Source organism: Arachis ipaensis, chromosome B06 (assembly GCF_000816755.2).
Source record: "Arachis ipaensis cultivar K30076 chromosome B06, Araip1.1, whole genome shotgun sequence".
NCBI lineage: Eukaryota > Viridiplantae > Streptophyta > Magnoliopsida > Fabales > Fabaceae > Arachis > Arachis ipaensis.
This window is the reverse complement of record NC_029790.2, coordinates 35,008,784-35,023,092: the sequence shown is the minus strand read 5'-3', so window position 1 is coordinate 35,023,092 and position 14,309 is coordinate 35,008,784. Positions and strand designations below refer to the sequence as shown.

The 14,309-nt window shown below is 41.5% G+C and overlaps 1 protein-coding gene across 1 annotated transcript; it reads left to right on the top strand.

The window, feature by feature from the left end:
* LOC107646807 (extensin-like) lies at nucleotides 12,442-12,906 on the top strand. Its single transcript, XM_016350961.1, has one exon. The coding sequence runs from the start codon at nucleotides 12,442-12,444 to the stop codon at nucleotides 12,904-12,906; it is 465 nt and encodes a 154-aa protein (XP_016206447.1).

Here is a 14,309-nt window from a genome sequence, read left to right as displayed (position 1 = left end):
GTCCCAACTAACTTAGCCGAGTTTGATCTTGAGATTGAAAGAACATTGTTACACACTCGGCAAGTTAGGCGGCGGTTGAGTTACAAGACTAGTGCTTCGGCCTCTCTTGAGGGACTTGCCAAACCATTAGACGGAATCGAGAACGACTTAGAGTCCACTACTTCTTATTCTTCTGTTGACACAACTGATACATTTTTGCATCCTACAGGTGAACACTATATGGCAGAGCCACGAAGAATCACCTTGCACGAACAAGAGGGCTCTGGATCTTATTCTTTAACCATTGCAAGCTAAATATCCAAATCTTGATCCGAACTTTGAGTGAAGAATAGTTTGATTAATTTGCTTCCCAAGTATCATGGACTTTCGGGCCAAGACCCCATCAGACATCTAAGAGATTTTCAAGTTGCTTGTTCTACGGTTCGAAGGCATGGAGCTGATGAGATTGCCATCATGGTCTTTTCTTTCCCCTTCTCTCTTGAGGTGAAAGCAAAAGAGTGGTTCTATTCCCAACCGGATGAGGTAGTGGCTGAATGGGATTTGTTGAGAAGAGAGTTTTTAGACAAGTTATTTCTGTCTGAGAAGACCGACTACATCCGGAAAGAAATCTCTGGTATAATACAAAGGGACCAAGAGACCCTATATGAGTATTAGATTCGATTCAAGAGACTCTTAGAATCTTGCCTAGACCACGGATTGGATACTCACTTGCTCATTTGCTATTTCACCGGAGGTCTTTGCACGATGGATAAGAGATTGCTCACCGCTTCTAGTGGTGGTTCCCTTTCCAAAAACAAGACAGCGGCGGAAGCTTGGAGCTTGATAAATGATGTCGCCGAGGCTACACAACATGTAAGGGTGAGGAACAACCCCCTCAAGGGTGTGGTGGAAGCACCTCCTTCCGAATCAAGTTTGACCAAGGTGCTTGGGGATATGACTACCCTCCTCACGGAGATACGCAAGGAACAAAAGGCATTCTATTCAATCCAAGCCATCTAAGGTCCACCCCAAGTCCTCCAACTTGAAGGGCCTCCTAGAGTATGTGGTTTATGCTCTAGCATCGCACATTACACCGACCAATGCCACCAAGTTCAAGAGGATTATACCCTTGCAGTAGCCAATGTGAACAATAACAACCGTCCACCCTATCAATCTCAAGGCCAAAATAATTACTCTCATAGTAATAGTTCCAACCAAGGGTGGAGGGACAATGTACAAGGGAGCAATCAAAACCAAAGATGGAACAACTCTTCTTCTCACTACCACAACAACCACCAATCTTCATCCTAATATCACAACAACAACCATCAAGCCAACCAAAATCATCACAACCAATCATATCAAGCACCTTACCAAAACCAAAACAATTATTCTAGATACCAGACTCCTCATCAAAGATAACAATCCAACCAACCTTCATCTTCTTCCACCAACCAAATTGACGATTCTAACCATGCATTCTACTATGAGCAAGAGAGACTTAGAGTTATGGTAGAGAAACATGAAGAGAATAATAAGGCTCAATTTGGTAACATAAATGCTCAATTGTCCAACATCACCGAAATGCTTTCAAGGATGTCTTTACCTTCCTCCAACAACACCAACCAATCCTCAAGCTCTTCTAACCTTCCATCCCAACCCTTCCAAACCCAAAGGGCGATCTCAACGCTATCACTCTACGGTCGGAGACTATATTGGAGGAGATACCTCCTAGGACCATGGAAGACATTCATGAGGAGGAAGTGGTTGTTGACATTCCACTTGAAGAAGAAGAGGTAGATAAAAGCTAAGAGGAAGAAGAGGTGAGACCCAAGGAGCCCAAGAGGAAGGCTATAATGGATGAATCTATTCCTATCCCATTCCCTTCCATGGTAAAGAAGGCCAAGAAAACTCCGGAGTTTGATCCCAACATGCTTCAAGTATTCAAGAAGGTTGAGGTAACCATTTCACTTCTCGATGCCATTCAACAAATTCCGAAGTATGCTAAGTTTTTGAAGGACTTGTGCACACACAAAGATATGATTGGTGAGTTGGAAACATTATCATTGGGTAGTTCCATTTCTTCATTGATGAGGTCTATTCCGGAAAAGTGTAGTGACCCCGGACCATGTTTAGTGTCTTGTTTAATTGGTGGAGTTGCATTTTATGATTGGATGTGCGATTTAAGGGCTTGTGTAAGTATCATGCCATTTTCTATATTTGCAAGGTTGAATTTAGCTCCATTAAAAAGGTCGGCCGCCAAATTTGTTTTAGCCGATAAGAGTGTGATCACCGTAGTAGGGATAGTGGAAGATGTGCTTGTGACACTCAAGGATTTAGTGTTTCCGGTTGATTTCTATATCCTTGAGATACCTCCAACGGATAATGGAAGTTCTTCCTCCGTTTTGCTTGGTAGACCATTCTTGAAGACCTCTAAGTTTAAATTGGATGCCTTTACCGGCACATACTCCTTTGAGGTAGATGACAAGACCATCAAATTTAATTTAGAAGAGGCCATGAGACACCCACCCGAAGAGCACTCCGTTCTCTAATGTGATGTGATTGATGAGGTAGTAGCAGAGATACAAAGAGAAGATCACAACAAGTTGCACTATCCTGTTGTTGAAGAGAAGGATAAACATGAGGGTGAGCAAGAGAAAGTTGATGAAGATGAGCTTCATGTTCTTAGTGAAAAAGAACCCCAATTTGAAGCAAAAAGTGAATTGAAGCCTCTATCCTCTCACTTGAAGTATGCATTCCTTGAGGACAACTAGAAGTTTTCGGTCATTATTGCTAGTGAGCTTTCTAGCCAAGAAGAAGAGAAACTCCTAGAGGTCCTAAGGAAGCACAAGAAAGTAATCGGTTGGAGCTTGGCGGACATTGTGAGGATTGACCCCCGTATATGTATGCATCGTATTTTTCTCCAAGAGGGAGCTCAGCCATTTAGACAACCCCAAAGAAGGCTCAACCCTACTATTCTTGATGTGGTGAAAAAGGAAGTCACAAGGCTACTTGATGCGGGTATTATCTATCCGATTTCTGACAGTGAGTGGGTGAGCCCGGTCCAAGTTGTTCCAAAGAAATCAAGAATCACGACTGTCAAGAAGGATGATAGTGAAGAGGTGACTACAAGAGTGCAAAATGCTTGGTAAGTATGCATCGATTATAGGAGGCTACACACCGCAACAAGGAAAGACCATTACCCCTGGCCATTCATTGACCAGATGTTGGACCGACTTGCAGGTAAATCTCATTATTGCTTTCTTGATGGTTTTACTGGCTACTTCAGATACATATTGCTCCTGAGGATCAGGACAAGACCACCTTTACTTGTCCCTTTGGCACCTTTGCTTACAAAAGGATGCCATTTGGGTTATGCAATGCACCCGCCACTTTTCAGCGGTGCATAACTAGTGTCTTTTCCGATCTTACGAGAGTTGTCTGGAAGTCTTTATGGATGATTTCAGTGTATATGGGACTTCTTTTGATAGTTGTTTAGAGAAATTGGCCAAGGTCTTAGAGAGGTGTGTTGACATTAACCTTGTCCTCAATTTCGAAAAATGTCACTTCATGGTGAGACAAGGTATATTGTTAGGACACATAGTTTCTGATAAGGGCATTTCTGTGGACCCGGCCAAGGTTGATGTCATTACCAGTTTACCTCACCCCTCTTCTATGAGGGAGGTTCATTCTTTTTTTGGGGCATGCAGGATTCTATAGGCGCTTTATCAAGAATTTCAGTAAGATTGCATTGCCATTATCGCGCCTACTCCAAAAGGACGTAGACTTTGAGTTTGATAGTGCTTGTGTGGAAGCATTTGAGGAGTTAAGGAGAACTCTTACCATGGCACCAATTGTGAGGGGCCCTGACTGGACGTAGCCGTTTGAGATCATGTGTGACGCGTCAAATCATGCCGTAGGTGCCGCACTTGCACAGCGCAATGGTAAGCTCCCTTACATCATTGCTTATTCCTCAAAGACATTGGATGCGGCATAATCCAACTATACCACTACGGACAAAGAGTTTTTAGCTATTGTTCATGCATTAGATAGATTTAGATCCTACTTGTTAGGCTCCAAAATAGTGGTATACACGGATCATGCAACTTTCAAATATTTGTTAACAAAGAATGAGTCGAAACCTAGGCTCATACGTTGGATCTTGCTCTTGCAAGAATTTGACATTGAGATTAGGGATCGAAGTAGGTCACAAAAATTAGTTGGGGACCATCTAAGCTGCCTTGAAAATCTTAAATATGATCCATTTCCGATTGACGACTCATTCCCTTTGGACAGTTTGCATGCTGTTTCAGATAGTTTTCCTTGGTTTGCACCAATGGCGAACTACTTGGTTGCTAATATTTTCCATCCCAACTTTTCAAACATTAAAGGGATAAATTGAGGAGTGTTTCTAAATATTACATTTGGGATGATCTTCACTTTTGAAAAAAGGGAGTAGACCAAGTAATTCGGAGATGTGTCCCGGAATTCGAATTCCAACCCATTTTTAAAGCTTGCCATTCATCCGAGTGTGGTGGCCACTTTGGCCCACAATGAACGGCTAAAAGTTTTGGATTGTGGATTCTGGTGGCCAACATTGTTCAAGGATGCTAACCAATTTTGTGTGTCATGTCATCAATGTCAAAAGTCTGAAAATGCAACCCAAAAGGATGAAATGCCTTAACAACTAATGTTGTTTTGTGAATTCTTTGATGTATGGGTTATAGACTTTATGGGGCCATTTCCTAACTCAAGTGGACATATGTATATTTAGTTAGCAGTCGATTACGTACTGAAGTGGGTAGAAGCGATACCTACCCGCCTTGATGACGCTAATACTGTGGTTTCTTTCATTAGAAACAATATTGTATGCCGCTATGGGTCGCCACGAGCAATCGTGAGCGACCAAGGTTCTCACTTTTGCAATAGGAAGGTAGAAGCACTACTCAAGCGATATGGGCTATTACACAAGGTTGCAACCGCTTATCACCCCCAAACCAATGGACAAGTGGAGGTATCCAATCGAGAGATAAAGCGAATTTTGGAAAAAGTGGTGAATTTACAAAAGAAGGACTGGAGCTCTCAGTTGGGAGATGCATTGTGGGCATATAAGACAGCCTATAAGACTCCGTTAGGGATGATTCCCTTTCGGATCGTCTATGGGAAAGCATGCCACCTCCCGGTGGAAATTGAACATAAGGCTTATTGGGCGGTTAAGCAGTGCAATATGGATTTCACCAAGGCGGGTATAGCCAGAAAATTGCAACTAGAGGAGCTTGAATGTCTTAGGATGGAGGCAGATGAGAATGCTCAAATATACACAGAAAAGACTAAGACATTCCATGATCACCATATTCGGAAGAAAGATTTTCAAGAAGGTGACGAAGTTCTTCTTTACAGCTCAAGACTCAGATTCATGCTCGAAAAGCTCCGTTCAAGGTGGGATGGTCTCTTTAGAGTAAAGGAGGTGAAGCCCTATGGTGTGGTCGAATTATTTCACCCTCAAAGTGGTGCAACATTCAAAGTGAACGGCCACAGGATAAAGAAGTATCATGGCTACAAATCACCAAGGGAAGTGGAGGTGTTCCTACTTGAGGATGCACCTGAAGGAGGAGAAGATTAAGGTCATGACCGTCCAACTTAAGGACGTAAAAGAAAAGTGCTAGGTGGGAGACACCCCACCATGGTATGATCTTCCTTTGTACATAATTTCTTTGTATAGTTTAGAACCTTGTTGGATTTTGTGATTGTTTAATGTTGTTGAATTTGTTTAGGTATGCTAGATTTTGTTGATTGTGTTGAATTGTTATGATATTCATGTATATTTCATTGATCTTAGTATGATTGAATTGGTAATGCTAGAGAAAATGCTTCATTTTAAGTATTGCATGAATTTGTGAGTGTTTTCTTAACTATCTAGCTTGAATGCCTACCAAGATTGTGTTAAAATTGCTTTTCTTTATGTTGTAAAAAAAATGTCATTCTACGCGTAAGCGTGGACGACGCTTATGCGTCGATGCGTTTTCCAAACTCCTGATACAAAAACCAGACAGGTGTATTGGGACTGGGTGAATTCTGTGTTGGGAGCACAACGCTTCCGACGCATGCGCATCTACGATGCGTACGCATCACCAGTCAACAACGCAAACCCATGCGTGAGCGTGGGCGACGCATACGCGTCGATTGCTGAGTTCGCAACCTCTGGTACAAAAACCAGAGAGTTGTGCGAGTTTTATGCTACATTGGTGCGAGGGGCACAATCTCACCCCATGCGTGTGCGTCGTATGACGCCTACGCATCGGTGGAACATTGGCAAACCCACGCGTGAGCGTGGGCGATGTGCACGCGTTGATCGCGAATTTTGCAACCTCCGGTACATTTTCCAAAGAGTTGTGCCACTTCTGTGCCACTTCTGTGCGCAACGCATGACTGTTTCTACGCGTGTGCGTCCACTCTCCTTTCGGTTACCCATGCATAAGCGTGGGCGACGCTTACGCGTCGCTATTCTTTTCTAGTCATCCACGCGTATGCGTGGATGATGCGCACGCGTCGCGTCCCCGACGCAGCTCATATGCAGTGCGCCCTGTTTCAAACCTTTTATTACCCTTCTTTTTCTACTCTTTCCTCCTCTCTTCTCCACTCTTCCTACCAGCTTGTCTCCGCCCATTACCACCAGCGACTTCATCCACCGGCGTCCACCACCTCTGGCGACCACCACCTACGGCGGTCCCTCATTCTCTTTCTCTCTCCTTTCTTTTCTTATATCTTCACCTGCACTCTACCTTACCTTCTTCTTCTTCTTCTCTCAAGGTTCTTACTTTTCTTCCTTCTTCTTTTGTCTTTGTTTAAATTTTCCTCTTACTAGTTGCATTTATTTGCTCTCTTCCATTTCTTCTTAGTTATATTTTGTTTAATTTGTTCTTGTTTATTTGCTTTCTTTCTTTTTATATTTTCCATGGGTGTTGAACTTTGAGCTCTCTCTTGCATTGATGGGTTATTTTGATATCTCTTGACTCCTTTGTGATTATGTGGTGTTATTTTGATATTTGGTATTTCATTTTGGGATGTTACTTTTTTAAATTCTCTCCAATTTGCTTATTGTTTGAAGATTGCACACCAAGTGTTTGTTGCAAAGCACCTATACCATTTTAGTTCATTTTTGACATTATGCTTCCAACTTAGTGCTTCTCTTCTATACACTTGTGTTTCTTTATGTGCATTGATCCCATTATGCTTCATATTTACCATTCTTATGCTCATTACCCGTGACTTGCTTCTTCATAGCATATTGCAAGATTAGTAATCTCACTTTTTTCTAACTGCACCTTCTTCCATTGCATGCTTCATTGTCTTGGAGTTAGACTAGGTGCAAGATTTTTTTGTGCTTATTCTTTTTCTTGCACATGTTGCTTTGAGTGATTATTGATGCTTGAGTTTATTCTTATCTTGCCTTATACTTGCATGCTTCTCCTACTCTTGCATCTCATGCTAGTGATATGCCCCACGATTATATTGTTGCCTTGTTTACATGTTACAGCTATCATGTCTTCAAGACGCGCTATTCCTTTGTGACATTACTACTCACTTGCATGTTATTCTCCATGTGTTGTTTCTTTGAGCTTAATGTTTCCTCGTTTCCTTCTTTTTTCAGGATGGCCACCACAAAAGGCAAGAAAAAGGCGTCAAAAAAGCCAGCCACAAAAAGGGCACCTCAAAGTTCAACCACCAAGGCGCGCCCTACACCACAAGCTAAGCCCCTCTCCAAGAGGGTACAAAAGATTATTCACATTGATGAGCAAGAGAAGGGTCACCCTGCGAAGGACCCCACAAGATTTTCTAACCGCTTTTGTGAGCTCATGTTTCCCGCTATGGTTGAAAATAATTATCATTTTGATTATCTCCTCGCCCCTCCGGAGCACATTGTTCAGTTTATGATGCCCCGAATTGAGCGACGATAATGGGGATTTCTAATGCGGAGACCGCAGGAAGCCAACCTTTCTTGGGTGGTGGAGTTCTACTCCAATTACCACTCTCCTTCTCTTCAGTCAGTTTTTGTGCGCCGAAAGCAAGTCCCGGTTTCGGAAGAAGCTATTCAAGGGATACTTAAGGTCTTGCCAGTGGCGGATGGGACAGACGGTTACCAAGCGGTCCTACGTTAGCGTAATGAATTTGAGTTTGATTGGGATTTGATCCTAGGGTCATTGGCCAACCGGAGACACATTGGACCTAAGGGAGACTCAGGCTCCGGCCTAAGTGCATTGAATCACGTGCACTTACTGTGGAAGCTCGAGCGTGAGCTCAAATCTTGTCCCACTACGTCCTTCCAAGCACTCATGAGTCTTCCATAACAGCGGACCTAGCCCTACTTGTCTGGTGCATTCTCACGGAGAGGCCAATTAACATCCCTCTCCTCATCCGACAAGCGATGGGTCGCGTCCATGCTAAGGGTAACCTCCCTTTTCCCGCCTTGGTATCAGATTTGGTTGCTGCTGCTGGTGTCCCCCACGAGGCTAAAGAAATGAAGGCAATAATTCTGGCGAAGGGCGACATTGTCCTGAGCGGAAGATATCTTAGGCCTCCTACGGACACCACAAGCCTTGACATAGCTTCTCCTTCCGGCATTCCCACCACTTCATCAGCACCACAGAAGTCAACCCACCAACTGCTTCTTGAGCTCACTGAAAAGGTGGACCGATATGAGCGGCAGAATAAACGCCGATTTTCTTACATGAAGAAGCTTTGGGGTTGTGTTAACTCGCCTATGGAGAAGCCGGACATCTCTACATCCACTTCAAATGAAAGCGAGACGAGCACTCAAGAGATGGATGATGGAGGTGGCGACCCCAATCCCACTTTGCGCATAACCAATAGCACGGAGGACTGTGCAAATCTCTGAGTGTGGGGAGGTCGGTTACCGACTTCCATAGGTAACAACCTTTTTCCTTTCAACACCCATAATTTTGATTTTCTTTTGTTAATTAGGATAAATAAATTGCATGGTTAGTTTTAGTATTTGAAGACTTTTTGCATGGTAGTTGCTTTTTGTTAGGACTACTTGGTTAGGGTGCTGACTTCTTTCCCAAGAAATTATTTTTAGGGCACCCTACCAATTTAAAAATTTTTTGTGTGAACTTGCTTGAAGAATTTATTTTGGAATATGATTTTTGAGCTAAGAACACAAGCATGTGAGTTTTGAGCCTAATTGTGTGGTTACATCTTATAACCACTTATTTCCATTCTTGTGTGCATTATTCTCTTTCTATGATTGTAATCTTTGATTTGTTTGATTCTATATGTCCATTATTTTGTGTATGAATGTACTTATATGATTGAGGCCATTGTTCACTGAGCTCACTTACCCAAATAGCCTACCTTTTATCTTCCATTGTTAGCCAATTTTGAGCCTACGCTTAACCCATTTGTTCTTAATTTTAGTACATTACAAGCCTCAAGTGAAAAACAATAAATGACCCTTGTTTGGATCTTTGATTAGCTTGGGCTAGTGAGAGTGCTTATCATTCAAGTTTGGGAGAGTGGGAACATTGGTTGGGATAAAAGAGTATTTTTTTTTATTTTTGTCAAAATTTTGGGAATTAGGTACATGCTCATGCATTAAATATTTAAACTATATGCATTGATGCTCTTGTATATATTTTAGTTGAAGAAAAAAAAAAGAAAATATGAAAAAAAATAAAAAAGAAAAGCAAAAAAAGGGGGGGGGGGGAGAAAACACCCCAAAGTAGAGTTCAATAATATCAATGCATATAGGATGTGGATTGAAAAGAGAATGCATGAGTGTGTGAAAAAGTGAGGATTATGGGTAGTTAGGTTTGTTTAGAATTTTATAGGTTGTTATATAGGTTAGGTGGGAAGCTTAGGTTAATCAAAGATTCAAACTCTAGTCCACTTACCTATATGCATCCTACCTTGACCCTATCCCCATTACAACCTATGGGAAGTCCTCATGATATTTGTATGCATGCATTGAACAATTGTTGATTGTTAGAAGAAAAACAAATCATGGAAAGCATGATTAGAGGGGAATTGAGTGAATCAACCCGATACACTTGAGCGACTAGAGCGGAAACACTTTCGGTGAGGGTTTGATGCTCAACCCCTTGTTCCCGGCTTTCACGAGCTTTCTTCATGCAAGTTATGTACACACTACTTTGATGTTTGAATTGGTAGAGTTCATGAACTATATTGTTATTTTGGCCCAATGTGCTCATATATGTTCTTGGAAGCTGATTCACAATTGACCGAGTAGATAGATACATTTGCATTAGTTGCATGCATTCATGTAGGAAAGTTTGCATTTCATGAACCCCATTCTCCTATATTCTTTGGTTTATTTTTAGCATGAGGACATGCTTGGTTTAAGTGTAGAGAGGTTTGATAAACTCCAATTTTGTGGTTTATATTGTGTAGAATTTGGGGGGTTTTGTCAATGTTTTTCCACACTTATTCATATAAATTGCATGGCTTTGTGTTCCACTCCTAATTTTGCTTCATGATTGAAAACATGCTTCTTTTGCCTTAAAAATGCCATATTTTGATCCTCTACTATTACCATTCGATGACGTGATATGTTTGTTGAGTGATTTCAGAGTTTATAGGGCAAGAATGACCTGGAAGAGAGAAAGGAAGCATGCACAAGTGGAACGAACATGAAGAATTGAGCTTTGGAGAATTGGCTGTGATGCGCACGCGTGGGTGCAAGAGGCTAGGAATGGCGCGCGAGAGTTGATGCATTCGCGTGGAATGGCAAAACTCCCAGTGACGCGTACGCATGCCTGACGCGTACGCATGGCTCGTGAAACTCAGACGACGCGCACGCGTGACCGATGCGTACGCGTGACGCCCAGCACGTGACCTCATTAATGAAATCGTGGCTGGAGATTTCTGAGGGGCTCTAGGCCCAAATTCAGCTGGATTCTGCATGGAAAAGACCCAAGAACTCTAGGGGGAAAGGGAGGGGGGATCATTCATTGTACACTTTACACACATTTTGAGATAGTTTTTGGTTCTCATGTTCTAGGGAGAGAAACTCTTGCTCTTCTCTAGATCTAGTTTGATTTGATCTTCCCTTGTTGAATTGCTGAATTCGATTTTGTTAATTTTAGTTTTAATTACTCAATTTGAGTTCTCTAGTTTTCATTTTGTTTAGATCTTATGTTTGAATTTGAATTTTCTTATTATTTTCCCTTTTCTTCTCATTTTATGAACTTTGTAGATCTTGAATTTCTACTAGTGTATTGATATTTTCTATGATTAATAGTGTTGTTTGAGTTATTTTCCATCGATAATTGTTAGTGGGTACTTGTAGTTTCCAATTAGTTTGCAATTTGAATATGTCTTTTATTAATGCATGCCATGTGTTTGATGAAATGTTTCATTTGATTATGGAGTAGTTTTCTTTACTCTTGGCCTAGGCTAAGGGGATTGGGTAAACTTGAATTATTGAGTCTAATTGATTTGGTGATTTGAGAGCCCTAGTGGTCAAGTTGATACCCATTGACACCAATCTACTACTAAGTCCATTAGTAGTTGGATTGGGATTTATGAGTTGAGATTGATCAAGTCATTTGACGTACTTAATGCTTTGAAGTAGACATTATACGTACTTCGAGCATAGAGGTAGACTTAATGAGCTTGGTTCCTCATAATTGTCAAGATATGGTTATTAAACAAGGATAGTGACCCCAATCCCTATGCCTAGCCAAGAGTGCCTTTTATCATTTGAGAGCCCTAGTGGTCAAGTTGATACCCATTGACACCAATCTACTACTAAGTCCATTAGTAGTTGGATTGGGATTTATGAGTTGAGATTGATCAAGTCATTTGACGTACTTAATGCTTTGAAGTAGACATTATACGTACTTCGAGCATAGAGGTAGACTTAATGAGCTTGGTTCCTCATAATTGTCAAGATATGGTTATTAAACAAGGATAGTGACCCCAATCCCTATGCCTAGCCAAGAGTGCCTTTTATCATTCATATTTGAAACCTAAAAAATTCCAATTGTTTAGTTCTTGTTGTAGCTAGTTTAGTTGTTCACTTAGACTTAGAATAGAAGTAGCTTATATATTCTCTTGCTAGATTGAAATTGCTCATACCTTACCTTAGTTCCTTGATTTAGTTTCTTGCACTTTAAGATTCCTTGCATGTTAAGTTTAGTAGTTTAAATTCTCATTCATGACTCTCAACCCCGAAATTCTAACCAATATTGATGCACATGTTTGCCCATTCTCTTGAGAACGACCCGAGACCAATACTCTCGGTTACTTTATATTAGGGTTGACTTTGTGACAACCAATAATTCTAAATTTGATCGGTAGGATTACACGTTAGTTTAGAACTATACTTACAACGTGACTCTTTTTGTGTGAAATTCTAGACCAACCATAATCTTGTCTATCACATCTCCAGATTATTTACAAGATCAGGAGGAAAAGGTAGGCATGGACAATATAGGAGTGGATGTTGCAGAAGAAGAAGGTGCTACGGTCACTCCTAATGACAAAACGAGGAACCCCAGCAATCAATCCCCCCAAAACAAGCCAACGCCTATCAACACCATTGACATTTCGAACCCTCCTATTAATCCAATACCTCCTACTAATCCAACACTTCCAACTAAGCCAAAATCTCTCATGAATCCAAAACCTCCAAGTCAGGAGAAACCTCTTGCCAATCCAAATGATGAATCTCAGGCAAAGCCTCCTAATAATCAAAAGCCAAAACCTCCCACTAATCCAAAGCCGAAGCCTCGTACTAATCAAAAGCCAAAACCTCCTACTAATTCAAAGCCGAAGCCTCCTACCAAGCCTATTCTCCCTAAAAGTGTGTCAACAGCAACATCCAACTCCACACCCAAATCTACCCTCAAGAAGAAAACGACAACAACCACCCATAATAGTCATTAAATAATAGTCATTAATGTAACACCCTGATTACCCTAAGCCTTTCCTCTAGCCGTAAAGCAAAGGTTAATCAGAGGTTACGACAGTCCTAAGGCTTATACATATATATGTATATAGAAGGAAATAATATAATCTAGATGCCTAATGAAGGAGTAAGCTCAAAAATAAAATTTCAGAAGTGCGAAACGTTCACACGAAGCTAACGCACAAGATACCAGATATAGGTACAAGAGAATAGAAAGAATGTATAAATATAGTGATATAAGCATAGGGAACCAGCTGCAGCTCGCGGAGTTTAAGCCGACTAGTTACAAATATAAAAAAAATACAGAGTTTTAGAATTAAAACGGCTTATACAACCTATCTCTCAACATAGCCCCTAAGGCCATAAAGATAAAATACAAAAAGATGTGAGAGTAACTATAACAAAGTAAAATAAATTAAACCAAGGAGGAACCATACTCCGCTCTGTCACCACATCTGCAATCTCACCGAAGTAGGTTACGACCTGCATCTGAAAAACAACAACAAAGTATGGAATGAGAACCGGAGGTTCTCAGTATAGTGACAGTGCCCAATGATGTAAGATGTAAGGCTCCGGGACGCCGAAGGTAATCTTAGAACTTCACATCACATACTGATATTCAAGCTTAGCATCAAAATAAATAAAAGAACTTAAACCATAGACCAGGGTTATCTAAACTTAGGGGAAATTCTAACTAATACTAATCACACCGCTGTATCCCACAGCCCTCTCCAACCTAACCTCCGTGCGATCCCATCCCACCGCCTACCTAACCTCCTCAGCACCAAACAATCACAATTAATACAAACAAGTAAAACACAAATAATATTCATATACAACAAGTAGTCTAAGAAGCAGATAGGCATGTTACAATTAGGCAAACTCAAGTAGTCTAAGATGCACATGATGGATGTCTGCCCTATTGGCTGTGATATCACATTGTCGGTTTAACTGCCAACCCGACATATCTCCATGGAGACGTCGCCCTTCGAAATTCTCATATGGGAACCCCCGAGATATAGTGCTCGGATCACTGTCCAGGTACCGGTGCCTGCACGCTCTACAGATCCGAAGGGATGCGAGCGGGATCTATTGCTACCGACCTTACATCTAAGAGCAAGCGGGACGAACCACCGCCCTTACGCCGCCGCCGCTACCTCGAACAGGCGGGATCCAACCTGAGCCCCTGCCCGGGCGCATAGCGTCTCTTAGTTTCAATAAAAAGTAGTGTAGTGGTTTTCAAAACATTTTCAATATATCATGGATCCTTCATCTTATTCAGAGTCCTCGACTCATCTCAACCACTGTTAATTCAACATATCCATTCCTCATTCTCACTCTACCAACCCATCCTCAATACACCAGAAACCTAAGCCTCCAT

Bases quoted from the DNA above. Each gene is read 5' to 3' on its own strand.
- LOC107646807 (XM_016350961.1), top strand. From the start codon at position 12,442: ATGGACAATATAGGAGTGGATGTTGCAGAAGAAGAAGGTGCTACGGTC.